A 17,696-nucleotide genomic window follows, 5' to 3' on the forward strand; every position below is an offset into this window, starting at 1 on the left:
GAGGCAAATTCCAGAAACCTGTATTCCGTCATTGCAGATGACTTAGGGTTAGTGTTGTTTCAGCGTGATGGCGGAGTCCGATCTGCATGGTTATCGCAGTGCACATTGGAAAATCGCGACGTACAACTGATTGTCCTAAAAAGCCATCGAAAAGGCCATTTGAAACGGTACCTTGAGTATTGATCAAGTTGATATAAAAATAAAGTATAGAATTACTTCGTAGACATTAGTGGTGAATTCCAACCTCAAGTCCCTGATGGTCTGCACTACGATACACGGGTGATCCGGACTCCGGTCAGGCGGGGGAATTTCGTCAATGTGCTGGGAACATACATGGAGTATACGATAAGCCTTTCGAAGACAAGTAACTCTATTTCAATTACAAAAGTACATTGAAAGATCATTTACGCCCATCCCGATAAAACCACCCCCCAATACCCGAATCACCAATAACAACATGAGCAAACTGGGAACGTACACACACCTCGTGGACCCTCAATCCACATGATTACCTCTTGCGACTCTTAGACTTGCTTGCAGCAGTACTGGGAGCTCGGGAACTTGCGGCAGAGGCAGTCTTGCTACCACCCTTGGTGGCCTTGACTTGTTTGGTCGGCTGCAAAAAAAAAAAAAAAAAGTTAGGACCAAAGTGACAGATGATGGATTAGACAAAAACTTACAGCAGCTCCATTCTTAGCCTTCTTCTTGGCAGGGGGCGCTTCTTCCATCTCTTCCTCCTCATCACGATCACGACCGCGGCCTTTGCCCTCACTAGGCTCGAATTCCTTCGCCACGGTGTTCAGCAGAGTAGTGCAGCGGCGACCAATTTCCACGGGCGTGCGACTGAGCATGAAGAAATCGAATCGGAACAGAGGTGACTCGCGAATCTCTTCACGGATATTTTCATACAAATTCTCGCCTTCGACTCCATACTTGTCCAACATGATCAACAAGAATCGGTCCTCATCCTCGGTATAAACCTTTTTGTTGGTGGTGGACACAGTGTAGTTGATCTTGAGCTGCTGAAGCGGCACACGGTACATCTCCAACTTCTTACGGAGCATCTTCCGCTGATGATCAATCTTTCGCACCTTCTCCTCACCCTGATCGATGACTCGGAGGTACTTAGGATAGTCCTGGATCTCTGTGTATCGGCGCCAGAAGACTTCGGCATATTCCTTAATCTCATCGGGCTCCTTGCTGTCCACCTCAGTGGCAATACCCTTGTAGTCGGTGCGACCGAACTTGGCGGATCCGTTGATGAATTGCTGGAAGTCACGTCGGTTCCAGGTAGCAAACCCTTCTTCTGACATGCGAGCTTTCTCGGCTTGCTCCTCCTCAGTAAGAGGAACGGCGTTGTCAATCTCCTGTTGTTCAAGGTCACGCTCGGCCTCTCGCTCACTGAGCTCCTCTTCGGGACCTTCAGGCAATTGAGCCTTGTAACCAATCTCCTTGTGGAAGTAGGCAGTCTCCTTCTCCTGGAGCTCGTGGAGTCCAGGAGGGAAGAATTGCCAGTCGTGGACAGTGATCTGTTTAGGAGCACGTGGGACCTTGGGCTTTGTATCGGCGGTTCGGCCTCCAGTGGCCAACGCTTGGCGGTAGTATTTGTCGATGGAATAAAATTGCTCTTTGCGCTCACGCTTGGCTGGGTTAATCCAACTGATGCCAATATCCTTCTTCCGCTCGGTGAAATCTTTGCCGTTCCATTCATACGCACTCTCAGAGGAGAACTTCTGCAAGTCATCAATGCCGAGGGTCTCATACTTCTTGTTGAGCTCTGCAGTTCGTTCTTCGCCTTTACGCAGGATTGTCTCGATATCTTCATCTTCGGCTACATCCCGTTCATCCCCGCCCTTGGTGTTGAAGACGTCGGCAGCGCCGTGCTGAATCATACCAAGGAGGTCCTCCTTCGAAGATGCCTTGCTGGCCTGTTGTCCAGCACGACCTTGCTGAATGACAAGCTGATCCAAACGCAGTTTCTGAGCTGCTCGCTCCAGAACCTTCTCTTCAATGGCGTTCTCTGTGATAAATCGGAAAACTTTAACCTGCTTGGTCTGACCAATGCGGTGAGCTCGGTCCATGGCTTGCAAATCAGCTTGCGGGTTCCAATCACTGTCGAAGAGGACGACAATATCAGCTGAAGTCAAGTTGATACCCAGACCACCAGCTCTGGTGGTGAGAAGGAAAACGAATTTGTCGGATCCGGGTTTGTTGTAGTCATCAATGGCAGCAATGCGATCCTCGTGTGCCGTGGTACCATCGATACGGCAGTAGTTGTAGTCTCTGAAACAACAGTAATCTTCCAAGATATCCAGTACGCGACTCATTTGAGAGAAGATGAGCACACGACTACCATCCGCTTGCATGCGCTTCAGAAGTTTGTCCAGAATGGCCATCTTTCCGGAGTTGAAAATAAGATGTTCATCGGTAGTATAAGGAGGGCCTGGTTCAGCTCCCTCGAACAGGTAGGGATGGTTGCAACACTTCCGCAGTTGCATGACAATATTCAACAGGCGGGTCTTGGACTCACGCTTCCCAGCGGCACCGTTGACGGCGTCAATATCTTTCTCCAGAATCTTCTGGTACCACCTCCGCTGCATTTCAGACATTGGGACATAAAGATTGAGTTCCTTTTTCGGTAGCAAACTCTTCTCGACATCGCTCTTCACGCGTCGGAGTAAGAAAGGGCGGAGAACACGGTGGAGTTGCTGCACCACGGTGTCTTGGTCGGAATCCTGGCTTGAGAACCACTGGTCAAATGCCTCGGAATCACCGAAGACATCTGGGAGAAGGAAGTTGAGCAAGGCCCACAGTTCATGCAGATTGTTTTGTAGCGGGGTACCGGTAATTAGCAACCGATTGCGGGAGTTGAAAAGACGGATGATCTGCGACAGCGATGATTCTTCGTTTTTGATCCGATGGGCCTCGTCGATGATAATGTATTCCCAGGCAAACTTCTTCAGGTGCGACTTCTCGCGGAGGATCATTTCATAACTGGTGATGCAGACATCGAACTCCTCCTCGACTAAGCGCTCATTGATCAACTGTTGTCTTTCGTCTTTGTTACCTTGGAGCACCAGGACATCGATGTCGGGAGTCCACTTTGCGAACTCTCGCTTCCAGTTGTCCAAGGTTGATTTCGGTACGACGACCAAATGAGGGCCATTGATATCACGGATGTAACGTAGATATCCTAGGAATGAAATCGTCTGCAGGGTCTTGCCGAGACCCATCTCATCGGCCAGGATACCGGAGATACCGTTCTCGTGTAGCGAAACGAGCCAGTTCAAGCCTGCAACCTGGTAGTCACGTAGCTCACCGTGGATGAATGCTGGCGACTCTCGGAATACGGTGGTGCTATCACCACCCTGCTTCTCATCCTGCAGCAGTTCTGCGTCTTCTTCTTGTTCGGTTCTGCGGCGCCGCTCACTACCAGCACCCCCAGTGCGCTTGGAGCCCTTGCGAGCCTTTTCCTCTGTCTCCGCATTTTGCCGGTCAATTTCCGCCATAATCCCTTTGATTTCAGGGTTTGGATTCGTCTCGATGAAGTGGCGAAACAGGTCAGTGAGACCCAGAAGGTATCGGAATCGGCGAATTGAATCATCCTCCTACAAAACACCATGTATGAGAAAAGGGGTTATCAGCAATTTTATGTTATGACCCATACCTTCGTATTATCGAGGCGGCCATGCTTCTTGCCTAGGATGCTTTTTCTGAGGTGGTTGGCCTCAGATCTGCGCCTACGTCCATCAGCCGCGGCGTCGCCTGCAACGCTGCTTGCAGTGGTGTTGGGATTTGTGTCAGAGTCCTATCCAGATAATTAGCAACCCTCCCTCTCTAACAGCGTTATAGACCAAGGGCATCGTTACCGTGTAATCTGGGGTGTTTTGGCGGCTCTGGATTGCGAAAGAAAATTAGCATGAGCTTCGAATTTGGAACAGAAGAATCAAGATATATATGGGCAATCATGCAACGATCTGTTCTAGACAAGCGAGTTGGAACAATGTCACATACCGTCATTTGCGCGTCGGCACTATCCACGGGCACCAAAGGAACCGTGTCGTCATTTGTATCAGTCATGGGTGTATCAGCCTGCGAGACTGGATCAGACGCGAGGGCAGGAGCCATGTTTTATCTTTGGTGAATAGAGTGGAGGTGTTTTCGCTGTTTCAACACGCCTCTGAGCGTGCAACAAAGAATATCGGAAGCTCGCGACTAGTCGGATCGCGTAGTGCAGGAAGAAAGAACCAACTGCGGTCGGAGTGGTGAAGAAATGAAGGGGATTGTGCAAATATAGTCCAGGGTAGATTCAACAGTTGCAGCAACTCATCAATGGTGATCCCATAGATTGAATGCCACTGGACAATTCTAGACCAGGATTATTGAAGGTTATCCAAAGCGCGTCCATGGCAAATGAAGATACCGCCTTTCGGTAGGGCCTGCGGTATGGAAGATTGTTATTCCGTCGGAAAGTGGGCTTCTCGTTACCGGGCCAGGGCGGTCATCTGCAACAACCTTGAAAACGAAAGTTCCTCCGTTGACACATCTGAGTGCCGCTTATTGTTGCACAGTTCGGTGAACAACTACCTTGATATATCTGATTATAGCTATATTGGCTCTTGCCTTCTATCTTCTCACGGTCCCTCTCATATCCACTTCTCTCTTTCACCAGTTCCAAGCTCTTCGCTATCGCCATTTGTCCACTGGAGGAGGGACGCACGGCATAAGAAGTTGTTAATACAAACACTTTCGTCCACAAACCGCTGCCTAACAGGGCCTTGACATTCTTCCCTGCCATGGACTCCATGAGGTCTCTCAACACCTCTCTTCCGAGCTCGACACCCCGCCCGCAACCTCCGGAGCAACTCCTCCAGCAATTCAAGGCGGCAGCTCTATCCGTCACAAACCTGTACAAGAATGCAGTATGTGAACAAGCCCAGGCAAGATCGGCAGGATACCAGGACGCGATAGAGGATCTGCTCCATTTCCTTGACCGCGAGAACCTCGGTCTCGGAGACGGAGAGGGGTGGAAGGTTCGACAATGGGCAACCGAAAAATGTGACGGAACTGGGTCACAAAGCAGCGATGAAGACGCCGAGGCCGACAAGCGTGACCGCAGTGCTACTCCGGTTACTGTCCGCAAAGAAAAACCTACATCCGAAACAATTGCTCGTCAGCCCCCCCACTTCAGCGCCCGCACCCACATCCAAACCAGAGTCGACCACTCCTCCTCCTCCTCCTCCTCCCACACAGCTCCACGAAGCACCTTCTTTCGCCACACCTGCCGTCTTCACCTTCTCCGCTGGTCCTACATACCCTCAGTGTCAGGAGCTCGACATGGATGTGCAGTCGTCAGACAACTCATCTGCGACTATGCAGGACGGCGCTCCTGTGAGCGTCTCCGTGATGCCTCGCAACAGTCGACCACACCACCGCCACAACAACCACCCACGATCAAATGCGCGCCCTTCGCCACGGGAGTCCCCCCGCCAGTCTTGGGTCCAAGAGGAAATTCACTTTCCCAGATTTCTTCGATCTGTCAGGACTTAATAACGGACGGGATGCATCAGGAGGCGGGAAACGAGGCCGCTTTACCTAGGGCTTGACCCAGATCAAGTATTATATGATGACGAAGTGACGACCATTCCCTTCTGATTGTCACACAGTGGCTGGTTGAGATTTCGGGTATGAAGGTGCTTTTCGGGTGCATAACAAGGAAGGGACATTTTGCATATGATTTTTTTTTTGTTGTTGTTCTTCTCTTCCTTGGGTTTCTTTGTTGTCTTCTTGTCTCTTTTTCTTATTATTTTTTTCCCCCTTCCCCTTGTGATATAGCATATAGACGGATATGCCTGGTGGTGATACCCGATACCCGGAGTGGCAATTATCATTGGCTTGCAACTAAATAACAATCAATATCTTACAAAGCTTCCAACCTGCGCTTCACTATCAAACATCTAGCCTGCTCGGTCCTGGCCTTCATCTCATCCCATACGCTTTAGTATGGGTTTAATGTACAATACTCAATTAAACGCCCGCCACAGCCCCATTCCCACTAATGTCGCAGAGATCGAAGCAATCCCCAATTTGCGCGAGCCCATCTTGTATTTTGTGGGGCCTTGCATGATGGCTTTCTCTTGTTTCCGGAGATTGGCCATTCCAGTGTAGTAGCTGTAGACTCCAAGGCCCACAAAAGCAGCAGATCCTGGTATAGAATGTCAGTACGAAATGCCCGTAATACCAGCCCGGATCACAGGCTAAAATTAAAACATACCAGTCACTCTGCAGGACAAACAGTCGTCGTACTTGTCCTCAGCCAAAGCCTGCTTGGCGTCTTTCGGCTGGGCATCCATGCCACGCTTATCAGAGGTGAAGAGTGTGTAGAGTGAATTAAACATTTTTCGGAGTAAGAAACAGAACCAAGCGTGCACTGTATCACCAGAGCCCGGTTACTATGAGTTGATGTCTGTTGACTCCAAAAAGTTATCGGAAGGCGGGACTCGGCGGCAATACACGAGAGCTATGCAATCGACGCGGACACAAGTAATCTCATCATCAGACAACAGTCATCATGAGCGGCGAGATTGATGCCGTTTACATATATGACGAGCAAAAGTGGGATATTCTGCAATGGCTTGCAAGACTATACTAACCCGTCCTCCTCAGTGCCCCCCTCGTCGAACATGTATATCGATCCCGCCCGCCCTCGGCCTCCGCCATCTTGCCCCTCTACCTTGCCCATGCCGAACCGCGCCCTTCCTTGCTGTATATCCCTAGCGCTTCACCGCCGGTGACGGTATTCTCGACAGTAGAGTCGAATTTGTTGTTTCTTGCAATAAGCGAAGTCGACACGGAGCCGCTTCTAGCACTGGAGTTCCTCCATCGCGTGATCGATGTACTAGAGGACTTTGTTGGAGCGCCACTGCTCACAACTAAGATTCAGGCCAATTACGATGTTGTTGCGCAGCTTCTTAATGAGATGTGCGATGGGGGAACAGTATGCAATACCGAACCCAATGCATTGCAGGAGGTTGTTGAGGTTCCCGGGTGGATGGGGAAGCTGTTAGGTGGAATCGGAGTACCTGGGTGAGCAGCTCTTGACTTGACAGACGATAGGATTTGACATTAATATGTTCGCACGGGGTTTAGTACATCTACGCCAACGCTAGGATCTACCAATCCTCTCAAGCAATCCCTCGCCGCCGCCAGTGCATCACAAGGACCCGCCATTCCTTGGCGACGGCCCGGTGTACGGCATACCTCTAATGAGCTATATGTCGACATCATTGAATCTCTTTCTGTTACTATGGCTCCTTCGGGACGGCTGCTGTCTGCATTGGTATCCGGCACGGTTGCATTTACTGCGAAGATATCGGGAGTCCCGGACCTACTACTATCGTTATCGGCGCCGGGTGGTCAGCATGTCCTTGGTCGCAAGATTGAACTACCAGTTTTCCATCCATGTGTTCGACTAGCCCGATGGAAGGAACGGCCGGGGGAGCTCAGCTTTATACCTCCCGATGGGCGGTTTATTTTGGCTGGATATGAAGTGGATCTTCTTCCCATAGATCCTGACCAGGAAGAGCCACCAACCCATATGGAAAAATTATTCCTACCTGCTATTGTCGATATCCGCAAATCACTTGGGTCATCTGGCTCCGAGTTTGAGGTTCGACTCACTTTGAACACAAATTTCCCGGGCCAAAGCTCATCCTCGCGGCCTGGAGTTCCCCGGAGCGGATCCGGGACATCAACGCCGTCATTCCTAGGTGGGGGCGGAAGTGGAAACTCCGGACCAGCACTTGAAGAGGTCGTTGTTAGCGTACCGATCTCAAAGTCCGTCCGCCATATCACGGACATGCAGGCCAGCCGTGGTGATGCTCAATTCACCCCCTCAAGTGGGCTCCTCGAGTGGCGGATCCCCACTGGCAAGGATGCCGGGTCATTAACTGGAACAGCCACACTGCGTTGCAGTGTCTCGGGCTATCCATCCGCCGATGATGACTTTGACGACAGCGTCGAGGACGCCGACGAAGACGCCAATGCCAACCTCCTGCAAGGCTACTACGAGGCACCCACCTCCTACAATGATGCATCCGCCAGTATATCCAAGAAAACCCGATCCTCCGACCCATCCAAGCGCAAAAAGAAAAAGAAGAAGTCAACAAAGAAATCCTCCCGATCCGCCGCTTTACACCCAGAAGACGTGGAAGAAGACCGCGTTGCGACTACCAGTCCATCCCCAAATCCCTCTATACCTCACATCCCCACACCCCCTCTCCAATCACAATCCCAGTTTAACGCCAACCTCCCCGCATTCTTCGCCCCATCATCTACGTCCCGTCCCACGCGCAGAACCAAAGCCCAGGTCAATGCAAGCCTGATGCCCAACTCGGCGTCGGTATCCTTCTCCGTGCGGGGCTGGCTTCCCTCTGGTATCAAAGTGGACAGTCTCAACATTGATCAGCGTCGCAGTCGTGGCTTAGGCGAGGGCGTTAAGCCATACAAGGGTGTCAAGTACCTGTGTGTGAGTAATCGCGGCGTGGAACGGCGCTGCTAAAGCCCAATGTACTTGACTTGTTTCCTTTTTTTCGGTCAGATGAACCGAGGTGTTTGTCTGGTTTAGATAGCGCATTCGATAATCACTGCATTTGACAGCATGAATGATGATATGAATGTTCAACCTGTCTATATTTTTTTCCATGAGGGGTGTACCTTGGTGTAACACGGTAGACCAGAGGGTTTTGTACAAAAACTGAATACCTAGGTAGTTACCTTCTCTTCTATTGTGGGAGCCCTAAGACTCTAATACCATGCGAGGATGTCTAGGTAAACTACATACTCACCCGCCTACATGGTAATACATATCCAAGGTAACAAAAAGACTCGAATGAATTCCAAAAATACATGGCTCATATATTCAAAACAAAACCATCACCCAATATAAAAGCAATCAAATCCAAAGACTACTAGTACTTACCTAGATGGTAAATTATTTTACTATAGAAAGATCCCGAAGTCATATGCTAATCCAAGCCGAACCCCAACTTCTCTTCCAAGACAAGGGGTGATCAGCACCAAAGCAGTAGACCCTAAGCGGGGTATCCAAATTCAGGGGGCGAGTGTTCACGTTCACAATTTCGAGGATCGGCGCTCGAGGACCTGCAGAACGACGTAGGCAACTATTATGGGTTAGACTGTGATTTTCAAAAGCTTTGATAGGGTATGATCTGCAGATTGAAATGATTGGAACAGATATGAAGACGCATTAGAATGTAAAGGGAACGACAAAAAAGGAAACGAGGAAAGATTCATTAAGATTCACGGATTATGAGCTTATCTTGTACTCGATTCCGGGGTATAATGACAGGGTGAAAAGGAAATGGTAAAGATCGACGTTCTCGAAGGGGAAACAGAATTAAGCCAGTACATGAGGTTGGGGGTATATAGAATAGGCAGGGATTATGCGTCTTCATCTGAAGCATATAAGCAGCCACAGACAGGGGGTTGGTGCAGGGATCTCGGAGCTTATTTCTCCTCTTCATCTAAAGAAAAGTCTCCGAGACCAAGCTAAACCCACCGAGACATATTTGTGCAAGATGTGGAAAATATTCACAGAAATGGCAGGGGGGAAAAGTAAAGGGAATTAGAAAGGATCACTTACTGGCAGCAATAGCAGCAGCTCTGCCGGCTCCAGCCTTCGCACTACCTCCACCCAAAGTGAAGATGCAACGCAGCCAGCCGAGACTCAGCTTGTTGCCGTTACGGTCAAAGTCGGGTTGCAGAGCGCTGGCAGCATTGAACTTGCTGATCTTTCCGGCGTACGGTGGGTACCGGATAGCCAGAAGGGACTCCAGCCAGCTTGGGGTGGAAGTGATGGTGCGGCGGTGCACCCAGACGTCAAAGCTGGAGCGGCCGCGGTAAGCACCGTAGCCACTCTCGCCGACACCACCGAAGGGGAGGGTTGGGATGTGCAGCGCAGCGTCGTTGCAGGAAACGCCGCCGGAGCGGGTGGAGGACACAACTAGGAGAGAGGGTTAGAATAGCTGTCTTTGCGGAGTATCAGATGCAAAACAGAAAAGAGGGAAACTTACTCTTGTTAACATCAGCCTTGTTACCGAAGGGGTAGAGACCCAGGGGCGTGCTCTGGACACCATTGGCCAGGCTGATGGCCTCGTCGAGGTTCTCCACAGGCAAGATGGGGATGAAGGGACCGAAGCTCTCCTGCGAGCACAGGGAGTCATCAACTGAGTCGACCTGGACAACGGTGGGCTCGATGAACAGCTCCTTCTCATCCATAGTGCCACCCATAAGGATCTGGCCCTTAGTGTTATCAAGCATGGACTTGAGACGAGCGAAGGCGGTCTCATTGACGATGCGCGCGTAATCAGGCGAGCCCTTGGCACCCTGGGGATAGAACTCCTTGTACGCATTCTTGAATTCTTGTACGACCTCCGGCACGAGCGACTTGTCGACCAGCAGGTAGTTTTGTGAGGTGCAGAGCTGGCCGGCGTTCAGGAGCTTACCCCAGAGCATGCGGCGGGCGACGAGACGCGGGTCCGCGCTCTTGGACACGATAGCTGGGTTCATACCGCCAAGCTCAAGCACGACGGGGGTCAGATTCTGTGCAGCGGCCTTGGCGATGATGCGTCCGACGTTGGCACCACCCGTGAAGAAGATCTTGTCCCACCGTTCCGCAAGCAGGGCCTGTGTCTCGGGGATACCGCCCTGGATGATTGTGTAGCATGAGGGGTCGAGACTGGCCTCGATGATCTTTTGCATGACGGCGGCGCTGCGGGGAGCATTTTCGCTAGGCTTGATCACCACTGTGTTTCCGGCGGCGATGGCACCGATGGCGGGTCCGAGAGTCAACTGGAAGGGGAAGTTGAAGGCACTGGAGTAGAAGGGGCTTGTTAGTCTTTGGGGTGGTTCTCATGCGCATCGCGAGGGGAGACGTACCCAATGACCAGCACAGTACCCAGAGGATCCTTTCTGATCTTGGGGCTCATGAACTTGAAGGCGAGATCAATATCGGAGGCCTTCTCATCCTTAGCCCATTTGTGCAGGTTGCGCGTCGTGAAAACAATGTCGTTCAGGAGCCATCCGCTCTCTCCGAGGTTGGTCTCGAACCGAGGCTTGTTCAGGTCCTGGGCGCAGGCCTCCATAATATCCTCCTCATTATCTTTGATGCTGGGAAAGTGTTAATTTATTGACCAGAAAGACAAAAGAACTCAGTACTCACGCCCAGTACAGCTTCCGCAGCTGGACGAGGCGGAACTCCAGGTCGCGGGTCTTGTGCTCATCAAACGCCTTGCGGACTGTGGAGATGCGTGTGGGAATCTCCTCGAGCGAAGTCGCTCTAAATTCGGGTAGTGCAACCATGACGAAGGTAAATTAAGATAAATTAAGTTAAATTGATCAAAAAGAGAGAAAGTGAAAAAAGTGAAAGGTTGTCTCCGGGTATATAAGTTGAATGTGGACAGTCCCCGCTCCATAAAACGATCTACAACAAACGCCATTCCTCAACAATTAAATTACCTACTCCGTGCTCTCTTCATATCAACCCCTATTTGTTTTTTTTTTAGGCCCACATGCTCCGAGCTCTCGGCTTATGCTAGTTTAGGTCTTTACGCCGGTGATATGATATTTTTTTCCTTCTTTTTCTCTCTATGTTTAAGGATTGAATTCAAGTAATATCAACCTTTGATGTAGTTGTATACCTATGAATGATATCTTCAAGATATCCAACCGCGGCTTCACACGAACTACCCCGCTCAAGATGATCGGCACAAGCAAACCTACCTAGGTAAGGTCACTAAGGTCACTAAGGTTACTAAGGTTACTAGGTTCTAGACAAATCAAAAAAGTGGAGACAATCGTATTAGCTCGGCTTTGACATATGCAACATATACGTAGTTACGTACCTATGTTATAGGTAACCCTATCTACATCACAAGAACATTGAATCATTGAATTGGGGTATCATTATCATAAACAGCATGGACAAATCGTAATCCACTTAAAATCAATACTGTACTGTACTGTGGATTGTTGTAGTTCACCATAGTATGGCATGCCTCATGCGCCGAGTTTCACGCTCAAAGCAACTAGGGCGCTTGTTAGGAGTATTTTCCCATGTCTGGGTTACTTGCTGGCGTTTTTTATTTGGCGACATTAATTCCAGCGGAGCTCGTTTGTCTTGGAACTGCGCCCGCTCAAAGTCAATGCACATTACTCGACCACTGTCCTCGTTCCAGATCATGTTCCCGGGGATTGGATCATTGTGGAGCACGCCTAATCCGTGGATAGCATGTAGCGAGGTCTAGACTTGTTGAATTAACCGATTTCGATCAACCTTGTGTCATTTAGCCAGCGTCCTGCCCGCATACCCCATCAACATCAAATGCACAATCCCCGCGATGCCGCCATAAGAGAATGGCTGGCGGAGAGATAGGCCACCCAGTAGAACTGGCACGTGCACCCCCTGTATTGGACGAAGATGTGAATACACGCACCCCTCGTGGTAAGCGTGTTCGACAAAGTCGATAGGCGCACCTTTGCCAACGAAAGTATACCCATGAGACAACAGAGTCACTTTAAAAAGGGCTCCGCGAGTGCCATGAACATGCAAGGACTCGCATCCTATATCCAAGTCAGCCGCGGGTCAGGTCGGGAAAGTTGCCGATCCAAGAGACGAATGGGTGTCGCCTGACTGGTTGAATGTCGACCAACTCCATGATCCAGCACATTGGGGCATTTCTGATCCAATGTTCCTCTCGTGACCAAGCCTAAGAGGCACCGTTGCGTACAATACTGGTGGGACTTGCCCTTTGAGTAAGATCCATCTCATGGCATTATTGCGGCTGATGATGGCGACAAGGCTGAAGAATCGGTGAAGCTGGAGCCCTTGGGCTGCCGACTCGGGGCGTTGGGGTCAGATCCGTCGGGGGAATCATCAGACTCAGATGAACTCAGAGCTTCCAACGGAGTACATGATGCAAAACCTGCAACAGTAGACTTTGATCACGTCTTGACAGGAGACACACGACAGTATTTGTTTCTGCTCTGTGGGGATTTTAATACCGAAGAGGGCACATCCAGCACCGATATTTCGTCCCAAAGGTTGTCATATATAATTTCCCATGTGTCCAGTTTGCTCGCTGCCCATCTTTGCCATTGGATACCCCGCTGCGGCGTTTGCAAAGCACGGAGGGTAAAGGCCAACACCTGGCCGAGTGCTGTCAAGTGTAATCTGTTATCGTCACGTAGATTACCGGTCCATCCAGTCGTATCACCAGCGTCTTCTCTCGGCACCGATAGATAATGGTATACAGGGGAAGGACAATCATGTGAAACACGAAGAAATATAAATGCATCGGTGGGATACACATATCCATACTCCATCCCACCATTGATCATGTAGGAAAATTGCCTGTGTGATGACTGCAGCCACAACACGTTGGTAAATACTGCTGGTTAGCTGGGCATCATATGCATTTACACATTCTCACAGTGGCCAATGCTTCTTGTATGTAGCAACCATGCGACCTGAGCATGGCTTGTTGAGACAGATTTCTCGATACCCTGGTTGCCTGGCTTCCACGAGCTATTTAGCTAGCTTCAGGATGTTTATAGAGAATAAATAACACCTCATTCTTCTCTTCCAAGGTTTCAAGTTCCCTCCTATTTTGTCATGATTTCATTGATGTACAACATTTGAAGACAGCCTTTTGAGTTCGACGAGCCACCTGGTAGGCGGCTGCTTAGATAGAATGGCACAGTAACTTCACTTCAGAACAGGGGATAGGCTGGGAGCGTTGCTTGCATTCTCTATCATTACTATAGTCAATATATATGATAGACGCATCATCTAATCTGACATGTTATCATCTTAACACGGCCTTATAATGCTTCACACTTCCTTCCCAAGCAGAGTGCTTTAGAGGCCATGGCTTGGGCTTATACTCTTTTCCGCCCAACTCTCCGGGGCCCATTTACGGGTTGCGACCATAGCTTTATACAGAGCTTTTCTACATGCCCCCATCTATGAATTCACCAGGATACCTCTGAAATAATCACATATATTCAAATTAAAGAATCAAGTATGCTGTGATTTCCAAAATGCAAAATAAATCGGCCACCTTACCCTCCAATGAGAAAGCAAGGCCGAGAGGGAATCAAATCAATATCGTATAGATAAAAAGGAAAACGCCACAATCAACAAACACAAGACATCACAAGACATCAAGCACATATATAGAGATAGACAGCCAAGACCATCAGGGTATCAACACGAGCCGGCACGATAAATCAGTTCTTGAACTGATCCTCGGTCACACCCTTACCCATAGCAGCGGTACTGCTAACACCACCGGAAACCATCTTCAGCAGGTTATCAACGTAGTTAGCACCACTCCACTTCTGGTGGGTGACAACGTCAACGCCCTGCTCCATTTCGGGCTCCTGGACGAGCTCGCCGTAGGCGCGCATGCCGTTCTGCGAGAATGCCTTTGCGAACTGGTGCGAGATAAGGGCGGTAGTGTGCAATCCAGCCAGAGTGATGAACTGCCACGAGTAGCCGAGCTGGCCGAGACGCTTGATGTAGGTCTCCTGCTCGTCGCGGGGCATAGCCTTCTTCCAGTTGAAGGAGGGAGAGAGGTTGTAGGCGAGTCTGGTGGGGTTTGTTAGTAACGGTGCTAATATAAGGGAGAAACCCTGGAGAAAAAGAACTTACTTTTGCTCGGGCCACACGGCGTGAACACCGTCAGCGAACTCCTTGGCCTGGTTGTAGTCGGGCAGCTTGCTCTCCATCCAGATGAGATCAGCGAAGGGAGCGTAGGCGATAGCGCGGTTGACGGCGCACTGGGTGCCACCCTGGTAGCGGTAGAAGCCCTCGCGGGTACGGGGGGATTCCCAGTTCCAGAAGATATCGACGCCAGTGAGGCTCTTGGCGATGGCGCGGGATTCGGCGTTGCTCTTGCCCTTAGAGGCAGTGAGGTACTGGTCGATCAGGGCCTTCTTGTTGGCGTTGGAGCCGGCATTGATAGTGTCGATGACGGCTTCGCTGAAGAGCTTGAGACCGGCCTGAGCGGTCCATTGGTCCTCAATTGCCTGCAGCTGAGCACCGCTCTTGCCGGCCTGCTCGGCAGCCACCATCAGGTCGTTAAGAGGCTGGATGCTAGAGTTTGTGGAGCCGACGATGAAGGCGTGGTCGCGGTGGTCGATGGTCGATGTGATGAGGGTGGCGGCCTCAGAGTCGGTACGAGCGATGGCTAGGAGGTCAGAGCCCATGATATCGGCCTGGGCGCGGATGGCAACCAGACGGTTGATGTGCTCGCTGATGGGGACGAGGACCTTTCCGGCCATGTGGCCGCACTTCTTTGTACCGGGAGCCTGATCTTCGATGTGGATACCGGCGGCACCACGCTCGACGAACAGCTTGGTCAGCTTCATGACGGCAGTCAGACCGCCGTGTCCGGTGTCAGCATCGGCGATAATGGGTCGCAGGTAGTCGACGTTGGCGACGTTTCCACGCTGGCCGGCGGGGGTCGTAACGCGCTCCTCGCGCTGTTTGCGGTCATGGAAGAGCTGTGCCATGAAAAGCTGGTTCACCTTGCGAGGCACGGTGTCCTGTGGAGTACTTGTAAGTATGCGCCAACTTTTGATATCGCGAAGTATATTCAACCTACCATGGGGTAATCGGCCAGATCGGGGGAGGGCTCATCGGTTGACGAAGCAGTAGACGAACTCTGCCATCCAGAGACGTAGATAGTATCAAGGAACTTGCACATTTGAGTGATCATGGTAGGCTCAAGACATCCGTAGGTGTAGCTGGCCTGCTTGTTCTATTCGTGAAGCGCATAGTTAGTATCTATAGAGTCGTGAAGGGTCCACATTTCTCAGTTAAACTTACCTGGAAGTTTGATTCGACAATACCCCAGAGCTTCTTTGCTTGCACATTGGACGGGTAATCGATCTTCAGGTTACCACGCTTGGCCACAATCTGCTCGGCTGTGAAAGGCCGCTTGGTGTAGCGCCACCGAGAGTCCTTCCACCAGTTTTGAACGGCCTGGACCTCCGCCGCAAACTGGCGGTCCTCGTCTTCGTGTAGACCCATGACTTTTTGGTATAATACAGAAAAAAGGTACAAATATAGTTAGATGATATATTCAGGCGTGGAAGTATCACGTCTGTTCCAGTTCCAAATCTAGACTGGAAGAAATGTAGAAAAGGAATATCGAAGGTAAGAAGGGAATCGAAGCTATAATAAAAAAGAAGAAGGGATCACAAGCCAGAAAAACCCGGGGTACTTATTAAACATTTGAATGCGTCACAGTCGGTAAACGCTCGGCTCACCGGGACTCAGGCGAATACATTCGTAAATTGCTAATTGCCTAGGTACACTCTTTCTCAGCTTTCACGGGCAAAGCGCTCCGAAAGGCGGAAGGCGGGTACAACTGGGCTCGGAAGAGAGGATCCAGGCTTTGGTGATCCTCGGTCTAATGGGACAACCCTTTGCCACTACTGACTAGGCCTTCCATTGGTGTATCACAATAATCGGCATCTCACTAGAATGTAGAGAGCATTGTATTCTATGTACTTTTTGTGATCTTTTCCTCCTTGGTTGTCCAAGTTGGTTTGATATTGTTTAATGTTTAATGTTTAATGTTCGATGTTCAAATGTTTTAATGTTCAAAACCGGATGACGTCGAAGACACATGCCATTACCGTGACAATACGAGATACATTGTATGGTAATTTTCACGTGCATGAACTACACATTCGGAGCATCTTCATCACTTGGGAATAGTCTCAAATAGACCAAGACCTCTCCGTAATACTCAGCTATACGTGCTACAGCTTGGCCAATTAGAAAAAACCACCGCTATTCGGAGAGAAACACTGTCCAGAGAACCTTGGAACAATGTCTGCCTGAGTCATCCTTGCCGTCTTGTCATGCCCCGGTATTCGACGGGTCTCCACCAGGCAATCCTCAAGACGTTTACCTATACGACATTCTAATGTATTCGGCAATTTCTCGGTGTTCGTATCTTCAATTTCCAAACTATCTATGCTATATCCATAGGCATAGATCTAATTAGTATACTGGAAGCAACAACCTACATAATTCACCATGCTCACGGTAATCCCTCACTATACTGTACGATATGCCATCCATACACCCGGATATATCTCCGCGACCTAACAGCTACACGAATTTAGGCCGGGAAACATGATACTCCTAGATTACCTGCACATGCATCTATCCAATCGCAGAAGATCCACCGTATTCATCGAAGGAAAAATGACTCAAAACCGCCCTACGAGTTGGACCTCGGCACAACTGAGCTCTACCAAACTAACCGCATACAGCGCCGATAAGACATGTAGATCAGGAACTATACAAATGAAACTAGGGTCTGGAACAAGAACATGAAACAAGGTATCTTTGGATCCCGTGTACGAGATTTAAGGAGAACATCCCTGGTCTTCTGTGCCGTACTTGTATTTATAACCCGATTGTATCGCGTGCCTCTCCCATGGATGAATATCAGATATCAGATAAGCTTGATTATGCTTAACGAGACAACGAGATAACAAACGGCACTGTCCACACACCTATACCGAAATTTGAACAAAACAAATACCAACTGACCACCCAGAAACAAATAAATAACCCCAGAGCCCAATCCCTT

The 17,696-nt window shown here is 49.9% G+C and overlaps 8 protein-coding genes across 8 annotated transcripts; 2 read left to right on the forward strand and 6 right to left on the reverse strand.

The window, feature by feature from the left end:
* Nucleotides 1-508: 508 nt before the first annotated feature.
* Nucleotides 509-4,128, reverse strand: N7487_011043 (uncharacterized protein; the record flags this gene model as incomplete). Its single annotated transcript, XM_056878773.1, has 5 exons — nt 509-616; nt 681-3,608; nt 3,668-3,808; nt 3,870-3,896; nt 4,015-4,128. 5 exons carry the CDS (start codon nt 4,126-4,128, stop codon nt 509-511), a joined length of 3,318 nt encoding a protein of 1,105 aa, XP_056724092.1.
* Nucleotides 4,129-4,796: 668 nt separating this feature from the next.
* N7487_011044 (uncharacterized protein) lies at nt 4,797-5,550 on the forward strand (the record flags this gene model as incomplete). The annotated part of the gene is given in 2 exon segments (XM_056878774.1): nt 4,797-5,172; nt 5,192-5,550. The coding sequence occupies 2 exon segments, from the start codon at nt 4,797-4,799 to the stop codon at nt 5,548-5,550; spliced, it is 735 nt and encodes a 244-aa protein (XP_056724093.1).
* Nucleotides 5,551-6,023: 473 nt separating this feature from the next.
* N7487_011045 (uncharacterized protein) lies at nt 6,024-6,398 on the reverse strand (the record flags this gene model as incomplete). Its single annotated transcript, XM_056878775.1, has 2 exons — nt 6,024-6,205; nt 6,275-6,398. The coding sequence occupies 2 exons, from the start codon at nt 6,396-6,398 to the stop codon at nt 6,024-6,026; spliced, it is 306 nt and encodes a 101-aa protein (XP_056724094.1).
* Nucleotides 6,399-6,571: 173 nt separating this feature from the next.
* Nucleotides 6,572-8,560, forward strand: N7487_011046 (putative AP-3 adaptor complex subunit mu; the record flags this gene model as incomplete). Its single annotated transcript, XM_056878776.1, has 3 exons — nt 6,572-6,615; nt 6,667-7,086; nt 7,150-8,560. The coding sequence occupies 3 exons, from the start codon at nt 6,572-6,574 to the stop codon at nt 8,558-8,560; spliced, it is 1,875 nt and encodes a 624-aa protein (XP_056724095.1).
* Nucleotides 8,561-9,132: 572 nt separating this feature from the next.
* Nucleotides 9,133-11,382, reverse strand: N7487_011047 (hexadecenal dehydrogenase; the record flags this gene model as incomplete). The annotated part of the gene is made up of 5 exons (XM_056878777.1): nt 9,133-9,182; nt 9,665-10,024; nt 10,095-10,894; nt 10,960-11,190; nt 11,243-11,382. The coding sequence occupies 5 exons, from the start codon at nt 11,380-11,382 to the stop codon at nt 9,133-9,135; spliced, it is 1,581 nt and encodes a 526-aa protein (XP_056724096.1).
* Nucleotides 11,383-12,058: 676 nt separating this feature from the next.
* N7487_011048 (uncharacterized protein) lies at nt 12,059-12,845 on the reverse strand (the record flags this gene model as incomplete). The annotated part of the gene is given in 4 exon segments (XM_056878778.1): nt 12,059-12,322; nt 12,410-12,642; nt 12,696-12,788; nt 12,800-12,845. The coding sequence occupies 4 exon segments, from the start codon at nt 12,843-12,845 to the stop codon at nt 12,059-12,061; spliced, it is 636 nt and encodes a 211-aa protein (XP_056724097.1).
* A 1-nt stretch (nt 12,846) lies between these two features.
* Nucleotides 12,847-13,419, reverse strand: N7487_011049 (uncharacterized protein; the record flags this gene model as incomplete). Its single annotated transcript, XM_056878779.1, has 2 exons — nt 12,847-13,004; nt 13,047-13,419. 2 exons carry the CDS (start codon nt 13,417-13,419, stop codon nt 12,847-12,849), a joined length of 531 nt encoding a protein of 176 aa, XP_056724098.1.
* Nucleotides 13,420-14,310: 891 nt separating this feature from the next.
* On the reverse strand, nt 14,311-16,117 carry N7487_011050 (isocitrate lyase 1; the record flags this gene model as incomplete). The annotated part of the gene is made up of 4 exons (XM_056878780.1): nt 14,311-14,671; nt 14,735-15,630; nt 15,690-15,845; nt 15,914-16,117. 4 exons carry the CDS (start codon nt 16,115-16,117, stop codon nt 14,311-14,313), a joined length of 1,617 nt encoding a protein of 538 aa, XP_056724099.1.
* Between the last annotated feature and the right edge of the window lie 1,579 nt (nt 16,118-17,696).

Source organism: Penicillium crustosum, assembly GCF_028827405.1.
Source record: "Penicillium crustosum strain IBT 35664 chromosome Unknown utg000005l_segment0_segment0, whole genome shotgun sequence".
NCBI lineage: Eukaryota > Fungi > Ascomycota > Eurotiomycetes > Eurotiales > Aspergillaceae > Penicillium > Penicillium crustosum.